At 53.3% G+C, this 23542-nt stretch overlaps 1 protein-coding gene across 2 annotated transcripts in view; it reads left to right on the plus strand.

The window, feature by feature from the left end:
* The first annotated feature begins 1257 nt into the window (after positions 1-1257).
* Positions 1258-23542, plus strand: part of BMP7 (bone morphogenetic protein 7) — a 90523-nt gene continuing 68238 nt past the window's right edge. Inside the window, exon 1 of one of the 2 annotated variants that reach the window (XM_053199788.1) lies at positions 1258-2235. In XM_053199788.1, coding sequence (XP_053055763.1) covers positions 1818-2235 — 418 coding nt within the window. In that variant the 5' untranslated portion in view covers positions 1258-1817. The remainder of the gene's footprint in view (positions 2236-23542) is intronic. The other variant, XM_027046860.2, reaches the window with a different exon arrangement.

Consider the following 23542-nt stretch of genomic DNA (forward strand, 5'->3'; position numbering starts at 1 on the left):
GCCTCTTTGGGGCAGTCCCAGGAGGGGAGGGAGGCAAGGTTGAACTTGTACCCACGGCCTCACTCGCACTCCGGGGGAGTATTTTGCTCCCGTTTTTACGGATGAAGAAATCAAGGTTCTGAAGGGCAGTAATTCACTTAAGTTCTCCAAGCATCATCCAAGGCGTCCGTGTCCCTGCCCAATAGCGCTGGGCCCCGAGGAGCTCAGGATGTTTGTGGGGTGAGGGAAGGCCAGGAGGGAAGAAAGGAGGTCTCAGGCACAGAGCCACAGAGGGGAACTGGGAGCAAGGTGGATCCTCAGACAATGCCAAGCCAGGGGCTGATGGGGAAGGGCGGACATGGGGTGGGGTAGGGGCCAGGGTATTCAGTCCCAGGCTGGGGGGTGCTAGGAAGTAAACGGGGGGGGGGGGCAGAGGGGAGGAGGCGGGGCGAGTTCTGCAGCTCACACAATTTCAATCCTTCAGCAGATAATGATTTTGCGGCCACAGTGGCTACCAGGACCCGGGTCCAAGGCGCAGCGGGTACAGAGGAGGCTCAGAGAAGCCAGGCCTGGGTCTCCGGGGTGGGGGACTCCGTTTCCGGTGTGTGACGCGGGGGGGGGGGGGCACGAGACAATAAAGGCAGCACGAATAACTCAAAACAGGAATCCAGGCGGTGAGGGGGAGTTCAAGAAAACACAAGAAGTGACCTTACCTCTCCTGGTCCGGGAGGAAGTGGCACCCGAGTGGCACCCGGAGGTGGAGGGTTGGCTATCGGAGCTAGGCACAGAGGGTGGGAAGGGAGAGAATTCCGGGCGGAGGGGGTGGCAAGAGCGAAGGCTGGCGCTAAGCGCTGGGAGGCGCACAGGGGTCAGCGTGGCTGGAGTAAATGGGGGGAGGGGGGTGGTGGAGCAGAGGGGCGGGAGGGACTCGGGGTCACCTCCTCCGGGAAGCCTTCTCGGATTGCTGCGCGGCCTCCGCACCCTCCCCCCCCTCCCTCGCTTCTTCCCCCTCAGCCCGAGAAGAATCCCACCGGTCCCGCTCAGGCCTCCTCCCTGGCCGGACTCCGCGTCCCCAGAGGGCAGGGCCGGCACGGATTCCTCCCTCCGCATCCCCGCGGCGTCCGGCCCGGCGCTGGGCACCCCGTGGGCACTCGGTAAATATTTGTAGAGCGCACTAGAAGGAATGAATGAACCCATTGGGCGCAGCTGGGGGGAGGGCGGGGCCGAGGGCAGGTGGGAGGCCGCGGGCGCGGGAGGGGCCCTTGGAAGCCCGTCCTCCTCCTCCTCCTCCCAGGCCCCAGCGCGTACCAGTCTGGAGCTCCCGAGGCTGCCTCTCGTGCGATCAAGGGCGCGCACCGCTGGGAGAGCGACTCGGGGCCCCTGCTCTCCGCGCCGCAGTTCGGAAGAGAGTGGGTCGCCGCCGCCCGAGGGCGAGAGCGCGAGCGGAGCGGGAGGAAGGAGCGCTCGCTCGCTCGCCCGCCCGCCGCCTCGCTGTCTCCCCGGCGCTCGCTCTGCCGGCTCCTAGGTTTGCCGGCTGCTCCTCCCACCCGCGCCCGCCTCCTCGCTCGCTCGCTCGCTCCAGCCGGTTTCCGAGCCCCGCGGTGAGCCCGGGCGAGTGCGGGGCGAGGGACCCCGGGGCTAGCGCCGAGCAGGGGGCGGGGGTCCGGGCAGAGCGCAGCCGGTCGGGGAGGGGCCATGTCCGGCGCGGGCGCAGCGGGACCCGTCTGCAGCAAGTGACCGAGCGGCGTGGACGGCCGCCTGCCCCCCTCCGCCACCTGGGGCGGCGCGGGCCCCGGTGCCGCGTGCCCGGAGCCCGGGTCGCGCGTAGAGCCGGCGCGATGCACGTGCGCTCGCTGCGCGCCGCGGCGCCCCACAGCTTCGTGGCGCTCTGGGCGCCCCTGTTCCTGCTGCGCTCCGCCCTGGCCGACTTCAGCCTGGACAACGAGGTGCACTCGAGCTTCATCCACCGGCGCCTCCGCAGCCAGGAGCGGCGGGAGATGCAGCGCGAGATCCTCTCTATCTTGGGCTTGCCCCATCGCCCGCGCCCCCACCTCCAGGGCAAGCACAACTCGGCGCCCATGTTCATGCTGGACCTGTACAACGCCATGGCGGTGGAGGAGGGCGGCGGGCCCGACGGCCAGGGCTTCTCCTACCCCTACAAGGCCGTCTTCAGTACCCAGGGCCCCCCTCTGGCCAGCCTGCAAGATAGCCGCTTCCTCACCGACGCCGACATGGTCATGAGCTTCGTCAACCTCGGTGAGTGCGGGCAGGAGGGAGGGGGTGAGCCTCTAGGTCAGGAGGCACTTTGGGACGGGGAGGGGGGGGTCCCTTTTGCACGCAGCCCGCCCATCTTTACACTCCGGGCGGTTTGCAAAACCGCAGTGCCTGGCGCAGGGTCCGAGCCCCCGTGGACCCCAAGCAGCGCGCGCCCCAGGTAGGGCGAGCCGGGCTCCTTCGGCCCGTGGGAGTTTGGCGGAGGAAGGGGTTGGTTTGAAGCCCCCTCCGGGTGAAGTCGGCCGGCCGCACCTCTGGGGGGCCGGAGGCGCCGGGCCCGCCGCGGCTCAGTTCAAAGCGCGGGGCTGGGTCATGTGAGCTGTGCCGGGCCCGCGCGGCCCCTGCTACCTGGATTTAAAGGGCCCTGTTGGGCGAAGCTGCCTTCCCGCCTTTTCGGGGCCCCTCTCAGCCCTGCCTGGACCTGGCATCGCAGGCGTCGCACCCCCTTTCCCCGCCCCGTGAAGCCCTACCTGTCCCCTCGCGGTGCGCCCGCCTTGGCGTGCGGCGCGCCGCCAGTGTCTCCGGGCGCCCTCCTGGCGGCCGGGCGCCCCCTTGCCTCCCAGCTCTCCTGGCGGGAGCTGGGGAAGAAACGGTGCCATCGCGAGCTTTCTATTTTAAATATTTAATGATAGGTCCCGGGCGGGCAGAATCCATTTTCGGCGTTTATCACGTGTGGCGCGCAAACCGCGGGTTTTGGCGATTGAGTGGCGCGGGATCTCCGAGCAGACGCTGCCGGGGGCGGCGGGGGGGCCTAGCTCTCGCCTGGAGCCGCGATGGCCCCGGGGACGGGAGGCTGGCGCTGCGGCGGGGGCGCGGGGGCTCCTCCGTCTGTGCGCGCACGGTCACCCGACTTGCTCAAACTAACCCCCGGCAGCGCGCTGTAGGACTGATGATCAAATATTTGGTTTCCCGAGATAACACGCCCCGATAGCGCTGTTTCCTAAGCCGATTTCATTCTACGTGTGTAACTTGCTGCGAAAATGCGAACGGAGCCAGGACAACAAACTCACGCCCACGGGCGCCGTGTCAACAGGGAGATGATACCGAAGCCCCCCGCTGGGGGCGCGGGGCAGGGAAGGGGGCGCGGGGGAAGCGGGGATCAACCCTCACGCTTCCAGCACCGGATAAGGTTCCCTGAGTTCCAGGGTCGCCATTGTCTGTCCTAATAGTAGCGAGAAATCAAACAGTGCAGCGACTCTCAGCTAGAAAAGGGTGGGAGGTTTAGATACCAAAATAACCTCAAGAAAGTTTAAATTATACTAAGCAGCCTGTTAGAGGGAGGCAGCTCCATATGTCCTGATTTAGAACGATCTCCAAGATGTATGAGGTGGAAAAAAAGCAAGGTGCAGATCAGTGAGGTTATGTATGTGCTTGTATGTCATCCGTTCCCCCTGGAAGAAGAGACCATGAACGTGAAATACATTTTACTGGGCAGGGGCGGGGGGGGGGGGGGGGGGGGCGGGGTAGCCCTGGAGCTGGGGCTTAGGGAGTGCGAGCTGGGGTCTGATTTTTCATTGTCTGCACTTTTGTCTGTGTGCCTTTTTTTTTTTTTTTTTTTTTACAATGTGTATTTATGACCTACACCAGAACCTAAAGAAAAATTCCAAATATATTTATAAAAGCGGGGCTCTGTAACCATCCTGAAGCTGGGGGTTAGCCAAGGCCCTTTCTCTGGTGAGGGATTTATGGTATCTAATGCTCTCTTGGGTCCCCGTGACTCTCACTGAACGCAGCAGGTCCCAGGGGTGGCCCTCAGAGCTAGGCAGGGGTCATTAGAAAGGTATATGTAAACCCTGGCTTCTGTGGAAGGCTTTGCAAACCCAGTGCAGAAAAGCACCCTGTTTATATGGATGAGCCTCGGTGGTCAGGGCTCCCCCCACCCCAGAGAAGGACTAGGCTGCTGACTGAGCGCCTCTGGGAACCTTGGGGCAGGGCTGTTTGCTCTCCCTTGGTGGTGGGAGCGAGCTGGGACTTGTTTGGGAAGGCCACAGCTGGGTGGTTCACCTCCTCTGGCTGAACACACACCTTTCAACCCGTTAGCCCCATTTCTTTCATCTTGAAAGGACAAAGACCGGCTTGTCTGAGCCTCTTAATCAGTCGGGCTGGCTTTGGGCTTTGTGGGACAGTCCTGACTTTCTCAGGTCTTGCTTTCTGGAACATCACTCCAAATTAGATGGCAGAGTGGCTTTTAACAGAGTGCGCTGACCTTGTTTTCTTTCTCTCGCCGTCCCTAGAACTCGAGGTAATTAGTTGGGTGAAGACCTGGGCTGCAGTTTGGCAAGACTCCTCCTGTAGATGCATTAAGGTTGGCCTTTAATTTCTGCTGAGCAACAGCACAGGAGTAAACCGCCCGTCCCTTCCATTCTGTCCAGGCTCCAGAATTTCTCCATGGGAGGGGCTTGGGGGTGGCAGCCAGGGGTGGAGGGGAGTGTGTAGGAGACTAATCTGGAAGCTAAGTTTGCAGAGGGAGCACATGGCTTTTCCTGGGGTTGCAAAGCGTAATGGATCTGTAACATACCAAGTTTTCTAAAGGTGCGTTTAGTCTCACTTTTTCCAAGCAGAAGAAAATGTCATTTGTCCCTATCGGACCATTAGTTGGTATCATGCGGGGGACCTGGGGTGACGTTGGGGGGCTGTGGGTGGAGAAGCTGGCGATCTCCACCACCCTCTCCTCCCTCCACTCCACACCGCTGCTGTCCTGCGTGCCGGGGAGACCTCTGCCTGGATTCTGAAGGCTTTTGCAGACCCAGTGCATTACTCTTCTGTCTGCAGCCAAACCCGGTTTTGTTCCTCTAAGTGGTTCTCCTTGGAATTCTAGCTTTTTGCCAGGCTGAGTGGGGTCTAAACTAGAGAAGGAGCTGGGAGAGAATGTACAACAAAACCAGGTGCTGAGAATGAGGACTTCAGACCCCACCTTATGACAAAGACCAGCCTGTCTGATGAACCCCCCCCCCCCCCCCGCCCCGTGTAACACTAGCTGAGCTGCAAGGGAGACTCACATCTCAGCCTGGGCCCCTTCGCTTCAATGGCGAGATTTGTAAACTGGTTTGGATTAACAAGCCCCTGATTCCTCTGTGTAGAATTTAAGTTTTTGAATTCAAAACAGGCTACCTTCTCTGAAGTTGTCCCCAGGCAATGTGAGTTCTGCAGACCGAATCCAGCCAGAGCCCCCTACCATTTTTTTTTTTTTTTTCTTTTTGCCTTTGGGGAAATCCAGCGGCCCCTTTTGGAATCTTCAAAAGAAGCCGGCTGGCTTTAGGGGTGTAAGATGGGTGTTCGTCTCCGGCCCAGGTTATGAAGGAAGCAAATTTGTTGAATCTTCGGAGCTGAATTAAAAAAAGAAAAGGCTGGAAACCGGTCATTATTGGACTCCACGTATAAAAGTGGCTTTTGTTAATGCAGCCAAAGAGCGGGGAGAAAGAAGGCTGTGCAGTTTTTTGCTTTATACCATCTGGCTGTTCTTTTTGTTGACAAGTGTTTGGCATTAAGATCTCTCCTCTTGCCCCTTAAGAACAGGCCCTACCACTGTAGACTATTAGAAAAAGATTCTGTTACAGTTTAAAAATTTCCTTCAGGGAGTGCTTCGAGAAGGGAGCATGGGCTGGAGGCATTTGCAGCTGTAACCTGGCTTGTGTTAAAATTTGGAAGGGGCGGATCCACATTCCAGCACTTGGAGCGCAGGCCCTCACTGGTGAGCAGCTGGAGGTTAATATAGATGTCACACAGGCTTTCCCCCTTCTTTCTAGCTTTCTTTTCTTGTTTGCTGCACGGTGTCCTCACTCTAGGACTGCACCAACAGCTGTGTGCTTCGGAACCCTCGCGAAATCGCTCCCCTTAAACCTCCTTTTCCTGCTTCTTAAATCACAGATCTTCTCCCACCCCCACCCCCCACCCCTTTTCCCAAGGATATATGTGCCCTGGACTTGAACTTTCTTGATCTTCTTTGTATGCCCTTCGGGAAGCCAAGCAGGTTGAGGCCGAGCCCTGGGTGCCAGCCTGCTGTGGCTGGTTTGGGGTTTTGATTCCGGGGCTCTGCTTTGGTTGTGGAGTGGGGCGAGGGAGGTGGCCCGGATAGATTGATTTCAGGACTGCAAAGGGACGATTCTGTGAATGCCCAGAGAGAAGAAACGGCTTCTAAAGCAAAGCTCTTGGGACGCCTGGGTGGCTCAGTCGATTAAGCGGCAGACTTGGTTTCGGCCCAGGTCGTGATCTCACGGTTCGTGGGTTCAAGCCCCACATCGGGCTCTATGCTGACAGCGCGGAGCCCGCTTGAAATTCCCTCTCCCTCCTCCCGCCCCGACACCCCTCACCTTCTCCCCCCTCCTCGCCATCTCCCCATAAAGAAACGAACTCGAAAGTAAAACACAGCTCTTGTGAGCTGTGGGTCAGGGGCCTTTCATCCCGTAGTAGGGCTCTCAAACCCCTGCGAGATAAACCCAGCTGGCGTCCGATCCCCTGACGGCCAGGATGCCTGCGATGTGAGCGAATATCACATGTCCGCTGAACTCCGAGACAAGTGATGACTTCATTCCGGGGAGAGTCCCATCTAAGTTGATTGATCACCCCTATCGCTTTAATATCTTTTTTCCCTATTGGGTAAGGTCATATTTGGCCCATTGCAAGCATCACAGTGTCCTAACGCTCCCCCAGTCCCCACCCTCCCCAGCCTGCCCATCCGTTTTGCCAAATGAATATTTTGAATGGAGGGCCCGAAGGGCTGGCCATGTTCATTTCTTTGCAGTCACTCTTCAGACCTAGCTGGGGGCTGTCGACACAGTGTTTCTGGCAGGCTGCTGCATCACTTTGCCTCAGTGCCGTCAGGCAGTGTCGCGGGGGTTAGGGCACAGGCAGGGATGCGTGGGACCTGTCATGTTATTGTCAGAAGGAATGCAAAGAAATGCCGTGAAAACGTGGTGGTGGGCGAGCAACGCAGCTGTGTATACTTCTTATAAAAGACTTAAGTCCCACTGGTAAAATCAATATATTGAATTGCATGACCCTCTGCTTTTAATTAGTTTGAATCAAATGTGCCGGTGCCATTTTGCCTCCTCTCGCCTTCATGGGGTGAGGAAATACCAATATTTACATAGAAACTGTTAATTTGTGGTGAAAATGATGGCACATTTAGCTTTACACACCCAAATTGCTCAGACTTGTTGGATCCCAGAGCAACGTGGAGTCGCAGGGTGACGTCACCGGGGCGCGGGAGCAGGGCAGAGGCGGCCCCAGGAATGCGGGGTCGCCTGGACCCTGGATGTCGCGCGTGCAGGTGGGAGCTGCCGTGGGTGCGGGTGCCCGGGGATGCTGGTCTTTTACGAATTTGGCCGGTTCTTACCTGGTGAGCCAGAACTGGTGCGATTGACCCGTGCATCGTGTAAAATCTTTCCTCGTGAGCATTCTTACAAAGCTGTTCAGCGGGCACTTGCCTTTCTGGTTGTTTTGAGTCCTTGCTCCCAGCATGCTGGGTCTTTTGTACGGGGCAGCTCAAGGCACAGTGCTTTATTTATTCCAGAGCTTCAGATGCTTTTCTTTCCAATTCCTGAAACAGTTTATAGAGGAAGGGGGGGGGGGGTTCTTTCGCTGCAAACGATCCCGTGTATGATCACGGCTATTATGTGAACCATTTGGTATTAGCTGTGTGTTCAGCTGCAGTTGAATTCTGGGTTTTGCAGCAACTGGCATTTGACAAATAATATCTGACAAAAATGTGACTTGGTATTTCTTAATATGGAACAGATATTTTTTCATATATTTCATAGTTGACCTCCCCCCCCTCCCCGAAAGATTGCTTGAACCCAACGGGTGGAATGACGCGGTGGGTGAACACCGGGGGCCGGCCGCCGCGTGTTCTTCCCCTCGCCAGAGGAGTGTTTATGATTTGGGGGGTGGGGGGGAGGACATCAGGAGCGCAAGAGTTTGACACTTACTTATGTGAAACTCAGAGAAGCATGTGCGATGCGGCCTTTCAACATTTGTAGCAGAAGGCATTGTTGGGAGCTGCGCAAAGCCTTTGCTGATCCGAGTGGAGTGGATTGAATTAATGACAACTCTGAGCACCAGTTTTAGGGTAATTGCTTTATTGTTTTGGAGCCAGGGTGCTTATAATCCGGTTCCTGTACAAACATGTTTAACGTGTGTTAATGCATTTGCAAACCAGAGCCTCTCAGCCCAGCCCTGCTTTCCATTAATTGATGTCGGTAGCATGGTACAGTATTTCAAAGGGCTGGCCAAGTATAAACTGTGTTTCCAATTTCCTTCCTTTCCTGTGTTTGGAATGCCAATGTTAATTTGTTCCCTTGCGGGAGAGGGGGCTTCCAACTGCAGCTTTCTATAAAGGGCTTCACGGTGAAGGTCTCCAGCCCTTGCTGATGCTTGGGGCTGCCTGGCCAAGTTTCCTGACACTTTGCAGCTAATTCTGGGTGATATAGGGAGTGGGGGGTTGGGGGGCTTCACTGCCTTGTAACGGAAGTTCTCGGTGACAGCCGAGGGTGTGACTTGGCGAGGGAGAACGGAACGGCATCCGCTGCGATTTCTCCTTAGACACAGCTTAAACCCCATGTGTCTGTTTCCTCTCTGGTTGCTGTGTGACCTTGAACAAGTCCCTTAATATCTCTGAGTTCGCATCCTCGTTTTGTAAAGCTGGGTAACGATCCCCTCCTTCACAGATCCTTGCGAAGGCACAACCCTATCACACACGTGTAGAGCCTGGCACACAGTAGGTGTGCACGAAACGGTGGCTTTCGTTTTTATTGTGGTGGCCACAGCACTAGTCATTTTGCTATATTGGTCTCGAGGTGAGGTTTTTTTTAAAATTTATTTCTTAACGTTTATTTATTTTTGAGAGAGAGAGAGAGAGAGAGAGAACATCAGTGGGAGAGGCGCGGAGAGAGAGGGAGACACAGAATCCGAAACAGGCTCCAGGCTCTGAGCCATCAGCACAGAGCCTGACGCGGGGCTCGAACTCACAAACCACGAGATCATGACCCGAGCCAAAGTCGGACGCTTAACCGACTGAGCCCCCCAGGCGCCACCCCCCCATATGAGTTTTTTAGTACTTAAAATATTTAGGTTAAGCCACCCATGTTATTTTAAAGATAGCAAGAAAATGGCCCCCAAAATGTGTGTGTATTCGCACACACACGATTTCCTTCTTTCCGAGATCGATGAAATTTGAATGAACACACCAAACTTCTTTGAGGATAAACAGAGTATTATGCTATTTCTCTTGCTTTTAGCATCTATGGCTATTCAAAAATTTTATTTCCAGGGAAACTAAAACTTGGGTGAAGGTATGTGGGAGCTCTCTGTACTCTCTGTGCAACTTTTCTCTAAGTCAAAAATTATTCCAAAATAAAAAGTTTTAATTAAAAAAAAAAGCCCAGCACTGAACTATTTCTTCCCACCCCTTCTGGAAGATGGTCAAAGTACAAATTGTCTTTTCCTTCAAGGGAGTGACAAGCCCAAAGCATTCATTAACAGAACAGCACAGCCTCCCCACTCTTTATTGGAGCAGGTGCAAGGCTGTCCCCCACTCCCCCGGCTGGGGTTAGGCTGCAACAAAGCCCTGTGTGGATTCAGTGCGTTTAGAAGCCTCTGGAGACCCTGGGACGAAAGAGAACGTCTCCAGGGCCCGAGACGAGGGGTGGGCTTAATCACTCAAGGCTTCCCGTAAATTCCCTTCAGCTCTTTCTACACTGCTCGAAAAATCTGACTTAGTGAGTATTAGGTTTCCCTGCATCTTTGAGGTCACGTGTTATTCTTTCCCATCTTTATCTCCCCAGAGTGGCTTTCAAGTCCCAATCTTTTGTTGTCTGGCTTAATTAAATTTGGCTGTGAATAAAAACTTGCACTGTTTCCAAAATCGAGGACTCGCATGTTTTTTAAGCACTGGAGTTAGGCCTGTGCTGTCCTGTCATGCCCGCCTCTCGCTTGCTTTTATGTAGTTTGGAAAAAAAAAAAAAAATCTAAACACTTAGCGTGACAGTCAGCTTAGACTGGTTCTGTAATGGTCCCGGTGCTCATCTGCCCCGGCAATTTAAGGCGGCCAACAGAGGCAAGCAAGTTATTCTGCGGTTTCAATGACTTGTGTTTGGCCTTTGATAAAGGACTCTTTTCTTGACCGTTTTTTCAGACATTCTTACTATTTTGTTCTTGCACTGCCTTGCCAAATTCTCATAGTACAGGAGGTGATCAGATATTGGCTGCTTCTATGCATGAATGAGTTGAAGATGTTCTAAGGCAGCTCTTCTGAATTTTTTTTTTTGCTTTTGCCTCTCTGCTTGTAAATTTCTGGGTCGACGCCCTAATTAGAAATAAGTCCTATTGGGGCGCCTGGATGGCTCAGTCGTTTGAGTCTCCGACTTGGGCTCAGGTCGTGATCTCATGGTTCGTGAGTTAGAACCCCACATCTGGCTAGCTGCTGTCAGCCTGTGTGCACAGAGCCCGCTTTGGATCCCCTGTCCAAACGCCCTCTGCCCTTCCCCCGCTTGCACTCTCCCCCCAAATAAATAAATATTTAAAAAAAAAAAGAAATCCTACTGTTTTAGTTTAGTTTCTTTCTTTTCTTTTCTTTTCTTTTCTTTTCTTTTCTTTTCTTTTCTTTTCTTTTCTTTTTTTTTACCTTATAAAACATAACTAAAATATAAATTTAAGGAGGAAGGCACTAAAGGTAAAACCATGGGGCGCCTGGGTGGCTCAGTCAGTTGGGCGTCCGACTTTGGCTCAGGTCACCATCTCGCGGTGCGTGAGTTCGAGCCCCGTGTGGGGCTCTGTGCTGACAGCTCAGAGCCCGGAGCCTGCTTCCGATTCTGTGTCTCCCTCTCTCTCTGCCCCTCCCCTGCTTGCACCCTGTCTCTCTCTGTGTCTCAATAATAAATGTGTTTAAAAAAAAAAAAAAAAAAAAAGAAAGAAGGCCCTAAAGGTAAAAACAATGCAAAATTCTGATGTTAACTGATACACATTTTAACTAATTGATCATTATTAATTAATGCAAAATTGCACTTTTATTTAACGAGACACCTTCACCTAATTTTGCTCTCACAGGTGAGTTCATGTTGTGCGATAGAATTTGATGGCTTTCAGAATCGTGGCCCAGTAGTTCGGGATCAGCGAGCCAAAGTCCTGGTCCTACATTTTTATTATTTTGGCCCTCCATTTGCCTAATCAGCATAAGTGCAGTTATCACATGATAACAGAGACCGCAGTCTTGGTAGGCTAAACCCACAGAGGTTTGTTGTTCTCTTGTATTAAGTTTGGCTCCATTGTGGCTTGGTAGGGGCTCCGCGCCTTGGCCGGGTTGGCAGGGGGCGCAGGTCCCCTGGCTGGTGGGGCTGACACCCTCTCCGGTGTCACCTGTTCCCAAGTCGAGGGAAAGGCTCTGTGAATTCGCTTTGACAAGCGAATGCCCCACTTCTCACATTGCATTGGCCAGAGCTGGTCACGTGGCCACACCTGGCCCAAGGTGGGCGGGGAAACTAGAACCCCAGCTTGGAAAGGGGAGCACCAGAAGGAACCTGGGAAGTGAGGCACTATGGTGGGAAGGCTTTCTCCCGGGAAGAATATGGCAATGGAAGAGAGGAACTGTTGGCTGAAACACGATCCTCACTTTGTATTTAAAAAAAAAAAAAATGTTTTTTAGGGGTGCCTGGGTGGCTCAGTTGGTTGAGTGACTGACTTCGGCTCAGGTCATGATCTTGCGGTCCGTGAGTTCGAGCCCCGCATCGGGCTCTGTGCTGACAGCTCGGGGCCTGGAGCCCACTTCGGATTCTGTGTCTCCCTCTCTCTCTGCCCTTCCCCTGCTCATGCTCTGTCTCTCTCTGTCTCAGAAATAAATAAACATTAAAAAAAGATTAAAAAAAATGTTTTTTAAATGTTTTTATTTCTGAGACAGAGAGAGACAGCGTGAATAGCAGAGGGGCAGAGAGAGAGGGAGACACAGAATCCCAAGTGTTTTTATTTATTTTTGAGACAGAGACAGAGTATGAGTGGGGGAGGGGCAGAGAGAGAGGGAGACACAGAATCGGAAGCAGGCTCCAGGCTCCGAGCTGTCAGCACAGAGCCCGACTCGGGGCTCGAACTCACGGACTGTGAGATTGTGACCTGAGCTGAAGTCGGAAGCTTAACCGACTGAGCCCCCCAGGCACCCCAAGATCCTCGCTTTTTATCTCATCCACCAGTTACGCAGAGATTTTTATCAAAGCTTGGCTGGTAAATTTCCACCTTTCCTGACGTCCATCGGTCCTTGAAGCGTACTTAATTATGATTGTAGTATTTTCCCCACATCCCAGTGGATCCCTCTAGCCTCCCCCAAGTGCTTGCACCCCATTGTGGAGACCAGTGTTTCTAGAAGTTTCTGCATCACTGAGGTATTGACATGGTTCAACAAGAAGAACCACTTCTCTCTCTTCCCACTTGTAAAACGACTGACCTCTTTAGGACTTGTCTTTCAGCAAAAGCACGCTCCAGCCTCCCTCTGGTTCCCGACCCAGAGAATCAGGAGCCTGACTCCGGTCCTGGCTGGCGCTTGTCCGGCTTGTGCAGATCATTACTCTGTCGCGAAGTCTTGCCCCGAAATGGGGGTGCTGCCTTTTCTGCCTGGGCCTCAGGGCCACTTCCTGTAGTCCGGGTGGGATCTTGCAGGGCTGAATGTAGGGACTGAATTCAGAGAGTCCTTCGTTAGCTAAATACGTCACTGAAATAAATCCTAGTGATAAAGGACACCATCTTTTTGTAGCAGCCGTGGAGCTCTTACACCCCTCTTTATCGGGCTTCTCATTTAATTCTCTCAACATTCTGCAAAACGAGTCGTTCCCTTTTATCAGGGAGCAGGAAGGTAAAGGGGCCCCAACTTGTGTGGCTAGAAAGCTGTGGGGTTGAACGTAAAGCAGTATACTCTTTTCTCCTCGCCCCAGGGAGGTATGTGAACGGGGGCTGGGGGACACGCAAGGGGAGTGGTGTTGGGCCACCAAAACACACGCTGAACCCTTGACCTTCATTTTGTGGTTTGGTGCATACCTTTTTCTTTCATCATCTATCCTGCTTATGATAACTCCCTCCTCCCTCTCTGGGACCTCAAACAAATTGCCAGGGTGGAGGGTCCCGAGTGCCGTGTACCGGGGCTCCTACATGCACCCCACTCCCCTTGGATGGTGAAATTCCAGAGGCAACTAAAGATGGGTATTTAAAATTTTTTTTGGTGGCGGGGGTGGGAGGGGGGCGCCTGGGTGGCTCAGTTGGTTAAGTGTCTGATCAGGTCATGATCTTGCGGTCTGTGAGTTCGAGTCCCGTGTCAGGCTCTGTGCTGACAGCTCGGAGCCTGGAGCCTGCTTTCAATAATTCTGTGTCTCCCTCTGGCTCTACCCCTCCCCCGCTCATGCGCGCGCGCGCGCTCTCTCTCTCTCTCTCTCTCTCTCTCTCAAATAAACATTAAAAAGTTAAAAATAAAAAAAAATTTAAGGTTATTTGTTTGAGAGAGATAGACACAGCATGAGCGGGGGAGGGACAGAGAAAGAGGGAAAGAGAGAATCCGAAGCAGGCTCCAGGCTCTGAGCTGCCAGCACAGAGCCCCACACAGGGCTTGAACCCACGAACCGTGAGACCGTGACCTGAGCCGAAACCAAGAGTCAGATGCCCAACCAGCTGAGCCACCCAAGCGCCCCTAGAGATTGCTATTTTAATAGCAATACCTCAAGACACTCTAGAGAAGACGAGAATCACCAAATGCCTAAATGTCCACGAGCAGGAGATTGGAGAAATAAATTTGCAATCCGTTTATTTATAAATTTGTAATCAACCAGGAGGGAACGGAAGGACTTCTTTCTTATGTAGCAATGCAGATTCAGAATGATGTCAGGAAGGAAAAAAGCAAGTTGCAGGAAGATGTTTAAAGGTATAACCATTGGACACTGTGTCCAACCACACACACTCAGGAGGGGGCACCAGGTGATACTATGTGTCGTCCATGGGTCCGCACGTATGAGGTCACACCAGGGGCACTCCCAGCAGCTGCCTCTCGGGAGGCAGGAAAGGAATGCGATTGGGGAGAAATTTCAAGGAAACTCCAACGGCTCCTGTCAAGTTTTCTTTCTGTTAATAAGAAACCGTTAGGAAGTACAGCGTATCCCGCATTAGATCTTGGAACAGAACGCGGACATCAGTAGAAACTGATGCGATTTGAAAAACAGCCTGGAGTTTTCGTTAATAGTAAATGGAGATGGGCAGTGGTGCTCGTTTCTTCGCTTTGACAAGGGTCCCATGGTCCTGGGTGAGCGTGTTCGGGAGCGCTGCACCAGTTTTGACACTTTCCTGGAAATCTAAAATTATTCTAAAAAGAAAAACTTTATAACAAAGGAAGCAACCACGATATTAACTCTTGGTAACTCTCTATTGTGGGTGTCTGGATATTGTTACACTTTGCGATCTTTGTTGATTGCATTTTTTTTTTTTCTCTGCGATCTTTGTTGATTACATTTTTGTTTCCAGGCCCCAAGGACTCCCGGAAACCCTCCCAGAGAGCCAGTCTTAAGAGAATGTTTGGGGTATCATGCCCCAAGGGCCAATAACTAATCAATCCACAGACCCACTAGCACGACAGGGACTCAGCTGGCAAATGAAAAGCCTGTGCAGCTGTGCCCTGAGACCTTTAAAACTCTTTCTGCCCCCGTTCATAAGATGCCCAATGTGAAGCAGACATTCGTTTATGAGCGCGAGAGACAGGGTGGGGGGGGGTCATGTTAGGTCTCTCAGCGTTCCTCCTGGTCCTGAACTTTGTAAAACGCACCCCCGCCACCTTCCCCTTTCTCAGGTTCCCTTTTCTGATTGACTTGACCTAACGTTTGCTGAGAGAGAAGCCCTTAAAAATGGCAGTGGGGCCTCAGAACCTTCCAGGGCTAGTAAATGTTTATAGGGTAGAGGCACCGGTTGGTCATTTCCTTTAGGAGGAAACAATAAATGAAGCTACTTGCCTTATACCTACTCGAACCCCGGGCTCCTCATTGTCTTAATATACTTGGGGGAGGGGGGGATGGGAAAGGGGGTCCAGAAACCTCTCGTGGCTCAGACGCCCTGGGAACTGGGCGGTGCCTTCTTTGGGTGGATGTAGGGCAGGGTTTCCCAGTCTTGGCACTCTTAGATTTTTAGCCAGACAGCGCTCTGTGGTGAGAGCTGTCTTGTGTGTTAACAGGGTGTTGGGCAGGCCCTGGCTCCTCCCTGCCAGGTACCCATGGCATTGCACCCCGAGGCGTTTTGTGTCCAGACATTGCCAATGTCCCCCGTGTGTGTGTGGGGGGGGGGGGGGGGAGTTGCCCCCAGTGGAGAACCACTGGTGTAGGGTACCTTTCCTCAAAGTTAGAAACTGATTTGAGAGCCTTTGCTTCGAACCCGTCGGCCCATGGCGGTGAACGGGCGAAGCGGCATTTCTAGACCGATGGATCATTTTTCAGTCAAAAGGAACACGGACTGAAACCAAAATGTGAGCCCTCTCATGGGAGCACAGCTCTGCCTGGGTCTGAAACACCCTGGGGACAAAGAGGGAGGTCACATCTCTACAGAGTGGCATCGTCTCCCAGGAACCAAAGTAGTTTTGTTTTGTTTTGTTTTGTTTTCATACTTACTTTGGGGAGAGCACAAGTCGGGCAGGGGCAGAGAGAGGGGGATGGAGGATCGGAAGCGGGCCCCATGCGGACAGGCTGACCTCAGTGAGCCCGATATGGGGCTCGAACTCACAAACTGGGAGATCGTGACCTGAGCCGAAGTCGGATGCTTCACCGACCGAGCCACCCAGCTGCCCCACCAGAGCATTACAGTGACTTGTGCTCCGTGATGCTGAAAGGTTATTAGATGCACACTTAGAAGTGGCCCCTCTTTTTTTGTCACCCAGCTTCCCTCAGAGGCATTGGGGTAAAAACGTCTCTTACCAGGTAACTGTCCTCCTCTCTCGGCAGGTAACTTGGGGGGGTGTAGCAAAGAGGTGGTGTTTCTACATCTGCCGTAGCCCAAAAGCTGATTCAAGCAGGGGGACCTGCTGGCTTCAGGCCACGGCCCACGGCCCACATCTGAACCTCTGTCTGTTTTTGCATAGCCTGTGAGCAAGAGTGGTTGTTGCATTTTTTTGAGTTCATTTTTTCAAAGTAATGTTTACATCCGACACAGGGCTCGAACTCACGACCTCAAGATCAAGAGTTGGATGCTTTTCTGGCTGAGCCAGCCAGGTGCCCCGGTTTTTACATTTTATTTTAATGTTTATTTTTGAGACAGGGAGAGAGAGAGAGAGGGCTCGAGCAGGGGACGGGCAGAGAGAGAGGGAGACACAGAATCCGGAGCAGGCTCCAGGCTCCGAGCCGTCAGCACAGAGCCCTACGCGGGGCTCGAACCCACGAACCGCGAGATCGTGACCAGAGCCGAAGTCGGACGTTCAACAGACTGAGCCCCCCAGGTGCCCTGAGCACTTATAATTTTTTTGTTTATTATTTTTGAGAGGATGGGGGAGGGACAGAGAAAGAGAGAGATGGAGATACAGAATCTGAAGCAGGCTCCATCCAGGCTCTGAGCCGTCAGCACAGAGCCCGACGCGGGGCTCGAACTCGTGAACCGTGAGATCACGACCTGAGCTGAAGTCGGACGCCCAGCCGACTGAGCCACCCAGGCGCCCTGGTTTTTACATTGTTTTAAAAAGCAAGATACATAATCAAAAGAAGAAGAAGACTTCGTGACATCTGGAGATCCGAGGAAATCCAGGTTCCAGTGTCTACAACTTGCTTCGAACATGCTCGTTCGCCTACGTGTTGTCGCCTCTGCTTTTCCACCGCAGCGGGAGTGGGGTCATTGCAACGGAGACGATGCTCTCCGAAGCCTTACGGTGCTGACTCTCTGGCCTGCTGGAGAAGGTCGCTGACCCCTGCTTCCGGCTGCCCACACCCTCTACCTGGGAAGGGCTAAAAATGAAGCCCGAGTTTCACCTGTCCCCCTTTGTCCCTCTGCAGACGACCAATGACACAACGCACCCTGTCTCCTCCCGGCTGTTCAGAGGGGCCCCTCTGATTTAAACGGATTTCTCCGCTGACGGCTTCTCAGCATCCGTCACACGAGCCATGCGTCGTGCCTCCGTAAGAGATGCCGTGGCCCAGCGCATGCTGCTTCCTGAATTTACGTGGTCCTAGTAGCCTCCTCCCCGTGTTCTGCTTGTAAAAACTTCTACGGGCGCCAGGGTGGCTCAATCCGTTAAGCATCTGACTTCGGCTCGGGTCACGATCTCACGATGCGTGGGTTCGAGCCCCGCGTCAGGCTCTGTGCTGACAGCTCGGGGCCTGGAGCCTGCTTCGGATTCTGTGTCTCCCTCTCTCCCTCTTCCCCTCCCCTGCTCAAGCTCTGTCTCTCTCTCTCTCAAAAATAAACGTCAAAAAAAACATTCTCATAAAACATCTCCAGTGGTAGTTAAGACTGGCTCTGGGGTTGGACCTTAGGAGTCTAAATCCCAGTTCTGCCACTCGTTAGCTTTGTGACCTGGGGCAGGTGATTATACTCCGGGTCCCCGTTTCCTCCTCTGCGTGAATACTGGCACCTGCCTCCCGGGCAGCTGGCGGGACCCCCTGGGCGGAGGAGAGAGGAGAGCAGGCATGGTGCCTGCGGGGCATTGGATGCCCAGGAACGTTAGCTGCCGGCAGTGACAAGGTCACTTGCTGGGCCAACGCTTGGGCCACCCAGAGCGGGCTGCCTGTGCTGGCCCCCAGCATGGCGCCTCTGGGCCCCCAGGGCGGCGGGACCCGCCGTCGGCTCGTGCCGAGGGTCACAGTGGGCTGGACGCTGAGCTCTGCAGGCTTGGGGCTGAGGGTGGTCCCCCCTTAGCCGTGATGACCCTGGGGAAGCGGAGAGCCCGTCTGAGTTAGCCGGACGTGAGACAGACCGGGAAGCTGGCTTTCTTATCGCAGATCCTGTTATCCCAGAAAGTCGCCCCTTGCTGGCTCCGATCCGTGCTGATCGGTGCAGAGTTTTAGGGAGACACGGAACCCCCAGGCCCAGTCTGCATGTGCCTTCCAGCTCAAGGCACAGACAGCCCTTTGGATTTACACACTTGGCTGTGGGCTGGTCTACTTGTAAGAAATAAAATTAATTAATTAACTTAAAACTCACAGTAAAATTGTGCCTTTTTTTTTTTTTTTGGTTTTGGTTTTCTTTTCCTGAACGCCACTGATGTCACACTTAGTGGGGTGGCATTTCTTGTGTCCCCTCATGTTTTTATTAAAAATTTTTTTTTAACATTTATTCATGTTTTGAGAGACAGAGACAGTATGAGCAGGGGAGGGACAGAGAGAGGGAGACACGGAATCCGAAGCTCAGGCTCCAGGCTCCGAGCCGTCAGCACAGAGCCCGACGCGGGGCTCGAACCCACAAACTGCGAGATCGTTGACCCGAGCCGAAGTCGGGCGCTGAACCGACTGAGCCCCCGGGCGCCCCTGTGTCCCCTTGTGTTTTGATACGAATCCCTGATACTTCTCCATCTTAAGTGACCACCCCCCCCCCAGCTGTTAGCATGCTTTCCCACATTCATTACCACATGTGAGGCCAAGTGGGGGTCAGGCTTGGCCACTCACTTGTCTGGCTTTGGGGACAGCAGGTCCGTGTGGCTTTGAGTCCCAGGTCGCTGGTGTGTGACCTCAGGCAGGTGACTGAAGGCACCCGGGTGCTCGGGGCCTCGGTTTCCACCTTAGTCAGTCTGGGCCATCGCAAAGGGCCACAGACCGGGCGGCTTAGACCGCAGACGTTCGTTCTCACAGGTCTGGAGTCCGCAGGGCTGAAACGAGCATGCCAGTGTGGCTGGGTCTGTTCTTCTCTGGCTACACGCGTCCCCACAAGGCGAGGGCCCGGAGCCCCGGTCACCTCCCCCTCGTATGGGGACGCTGACTCCTGCCTGGGGCCCACCCTCACGGCCTTCTCTAAACCCAATCCCTCCCCAAGACCCGTCTCCTGATAGCATCGTTTGGGGGTCGGGCTTCAACACGTGGGTTCGGGGGGCACGATTCAGTCCACGGCACTTTCCCCGTCAGGTGGGGCGGCTGGGGGCTCGGGGCCACGGAGACTGAGCGAGATGGTAATGGGGAACCCTCAGGAAATGAGGGGCTCCTGCTGGGGCTGCCCTGGGAGCCCTTGACTGCTGCAGAGTATCTTCTAGGCCCTTCTGGGAACATGGTGATGAACCAGCCCCTGATGTGCGGACCGGTCTGCCCGGTACAGCTCACTGGGGGCGCCTGTGAGTCCCTCTCCACCCCCCGCCTGGGCCCCTCCTATCCAAGACCGCATTTCCGTAAGGGGCTTCACATTTTAAAAATTATACTTCTGGGGACGCCTGGGTGGTTAAGCATCCGACTTCGGCTCAGGTCACGATCTCGCGGTTCGTGAGTTCGAGCCCCGCATCGGACCCTGTGCTGACAGCTGGGAGCCTGGAACCTGCTTCCGATTCTGTGTCTCCTCTTCTCTCTCTGCCCCTCCCCGGCTCACGTTCTTTCTCTCTCTCTCTCTCTTTCGAAAACAAATAAACATTCAAACAAATGATATTTCTGCTTTTTTACTCCCCTCCTATTACAGATCTTGACAAGAGGCCTGGACCCTTGCAAAAGAGTGTGAAAAAAAGTCACCCTTTCCATGGGGGCCAGGCGGAAGGCAGCGGGTTGGATAGAAGTTGGGCAGAGTGAAAATTACCCTTGAGATCCCTTAGGAAGCTGCCACGTTGGAGAGAGACGCGCTCAGCGCCCATAGTGGACCCAAACGCTTCTCTTTAATCACTAGCAACACCCTCCAGGACAGCAGGTGGTGCAAGGCATATATATACCTCCCAAAGCCTGCTCCCTGCTTCTGTGGAGAGGAATGATGTCTCATCTAGGACGTGTTCTAAGTCACAGAACACCTGCCTAACAGCGGCTTTGGCGCTAAAGACATGTCATTATCTCCCATACCAGCAAGACCTCAAGGAGGTGATTCCGAGTTTGGGGGTGGTAGCTCAGTGGTCTCATCCAGGTAGTCGTGAAACTTACGCCTTATCTTCACCACCTTCAAATTCCTCGTGCCCGTTGCCTCGTGGTTGCAAGATGGCTGCTACAGCCCCAGACATCACATCCTCGCACAATCTCACGTTCAAGGCAAGAGAAAGGGGATGCGTTCAAAGAGCTCTCCTTGCTTGCCTCGCTCTTCATTTTCTAGAATTCTCTAGAAGATTTCTCCTTAAGTCCCAGGAGCCAACCTGGTTCATAAGGCCAGCTGTTGCTGCCAGGGAGGATGGGAAGGTATGAAAGTGGCCTCTAGCCAACGCAGGGGGAAGGGGGTGATTTTTGTTTCTCTCTCTGACACAGCCCCGAAGCTAGTTTCTGGTCTCCAGACAATAGTGTGCCGCCGTGAATGTATGAGAAGGCCGGTAGCATGCTGACACGAATTCAGACCCTCTGTGGCCCACGGAGAGACTTGAGCTTCTCTTTAGGCTCACCCCCCTAAGTAGACACAACGTGAGTCCTCAGGACTCTAGCCAACAGCCACTTGTTTGCTGAAAACAAACTTTATCTTATCAGCTCAACCCTCCTGATCTCCTTAGACAGGGGAGCAAAGTGTTTGAAAAGTCCCGAGAAGGTCAGGAATCATTGTTCCCTGGGAGGAAGCGGAGGCTGGGCCCGGGGCTTGATCTGAGTTCTGCTTGTGGGACAGGTGGCTCCTGTTTCCCTCTGGACAGAGGATGAATCGATCCAGATACTCCAGGCATCGTAAGAATCCGTGTCGCACGGTTTGCTAGCCAGAGGTGGAAAGCTGCTTGGAGAGAGCCTGCTCAATCTTGTGTGTATGCTGAGAGCCGGAAAGAACTTTCAGGAAGTGGGCTCTGGGTACTAGGTTGCTTCTGCTTGTCTGCAAGAGAGTAATGCGCGAGGGTCCGAGCGTATCCTTGGGTTCGCCGGTTGGAGTTGATGAGGTGGCAGGTATTTTCAGGGATCGTTTTTGGGCAGCGGGTGTTTGGTGTGAACAAAAGTACACGTAACAGAATTCTTTGGTGCAGGCAAAATAAACCTATTCAAACTAGCTTAAGGGGGGAAAAAAAAGGAAGTCAGTGCATCCCAAGCCTTAGGGAAGGACACGCCAGCAGCTCGCAGGTCCTTAGAGAATCCCGGGCTTATTCTCTCTGGGTCCCTCATCTGTCACTGAACAGCTCCCCTCTTGCCTCTCTGCCTCACTGGTTTCCTCTGCCACCCTGTCGGTTGGGAGAAAGAAGGCCACCCACAGCAACTTGTAATTATAACTATCTGGCTAGCCACATACTTGCTTTCCCAGCTTCTCCAGCAGGTTGGGATAGCCACAGGATGCTGTCCGAACCAGTGAGACACGAGAGGAAATTTGCTAGGGGAGGAATGGGGTAGGAGGTGGTTCTGAAAAATATTTTGCTTCCAGATGAGTGACAGCTGAGCAAACAGAACTCTCTGTACTTCTTTCTTCTTCTTCTTTTTTTTTTTCCTGCCATGAGTGTGGCTCTGTGAAGACATGATGTTTGGAGTCGTGGCAGCCCTCTTGTGACCATGAGGCAAAAGGCCTAAGGATTAAAAATCAACATGCAGACAGGGGCAGAGCAAAAAGACCGAAGAAACTTGGGTCCTTGATGGTATGGTAGACCTCTGCACCTCAGAGAGACTCTGAGGCAGCTTGAATCACATGTGTCCTCGTGCATCAGTTGGATCTAGATAGTAGATCGTGCTACATGAATAAGGTTGCTGGGAGTCAGGTTCTGGTCCCTTGTGACTGGGTTGGGGGATTGACGGTGTGTCTACTATTTAGTTATATCTGTGTTAGCCATTCTTTTTTTTTTTTTTTTAATTTTTTTTTAGTTTATTCATTTTTGAGAGAGAGAGAGAGACTGAGCATGAGCAGGGGAGGGGCAGAGAGAGAGAGAGAGAGGGAGACACAGAATCCGAAGCAGGCTCCAGGCTCCGAGCTGTCAGCCCAGAGCCCGATGCGGGGCTCAAACCCACGAACCGTGAGATCACGACCTGAGCTGAAGTCGGATGTTCAACCGACTGAGCCACCCAGGCGTCCCCGTGTTAGCCATTCTAATAATAATCTAAGTAGGTACCAGTTGTCAGGGGCTTACTATGTGCCAAGCATCCTTTATCCTCTTTACCTAAATTAACTTGATGACTTCTCCTAACAACCATTTCAGGTGGGGGCTGTTATTATCTTCCTATTTTATAGACCAGAAAACTGAGCACAGAGTGTAGTAGCTGGCCCAGGATACAAAGCCAGGAAGTGAATTTAAGTTTGGAGGTCCGGCTCTTGAGCCGTCCCTCTTAAACTTGATCCTGAAGTGGTCCTCGGGCTCGAAAGATGGGTTTAGAGCAGGTTAGTAAAGAGCCTTGCTAACGGGCAGGTCATCTGCGAGGGCAGGAGGAAGCCACAGAAATGTTTTACAATCGAGTCCTTTAGACATAATACCCCATTTCTTTGATTATCGGCGTTTCTGAAACCAAAATGCCATAAAATTGATCAACGTGTTGGTATCTTTTCCCCCAAGAGCCGTCATTAAGTTGATCACACCTCTTAGAATAGAGGAGATACGGTAATAAATACTCGTGTTGTATTGAAGGTGGCTGAAGCCAGCCAACCTTTACCACGCACACTGTTTACAGAAGTGTAACCGTGTGCAGAACCGTGCACGAATCAAGAAGCAGAACACGATCAGCTCCCAGAACCCCCTTGCGCTCCTCCCCGGGGGTGACCCCTGTCCTGTCCTCCCATGGCATGGGTTCGTCGCCCCGGTTTTAAAACTTTACGTAAATTTAATTGTACAGGAATTCTCTTCGATCGCTACTGATCCTTTCCAGTGATTTGTAAGATGTCCCCGTGTAGAACCGGCTCATGTAAGCTGGGGAGACTCCCTCTGGAAGTCGTTTGCACCTCTACGGATGATGTGCAACAGATTTCAAAACCATCCTTTGGCTTCTTGATTGTGGATTCTCCTTCCGTGACCAGGAATAGGTGCAAAGGACAACGGGGTGAGCTTGAGGGCGTTTTGGAGTAGTTCAGTTTGGGGATCCAAGTTCGGCCTGTTGACAGTGTGAATAGGGAGGCACTTGGCTGGCTCGGTGGAGCATGTGACTCTTGATCTCGGGCTCGTGAGTTCCAGCCCCTCGTTGGGTGTAGAGATGACTTAAAAATAAATAAGTAAATAAACTTGGGAGAAAAAAAAAACTGGAAAATGTGAATGTTAAACGGATGTGGCTCCTAAAGATCGCCGGTGCCAGCAACCCTCCCTCCCCCCCCCCCCCCCCCC

This window comes from Acinonyx jubatus, chromosome A3 (genome assembly GCF_027475565.1).
Source record: "Acinonyx jubatus isolate Ajub_Pintada_27869175 chromosome A3, VMU_Ajub_asm_v1.0, whole genome shotgun sequence".
In the NCBI taxonomy this organism is placed as follows: Eukaryota; Metazoa; Chordata; class Mammalia; order Carnivora; family Felidae; genus Acinonyx; species Acinonyx jubatus.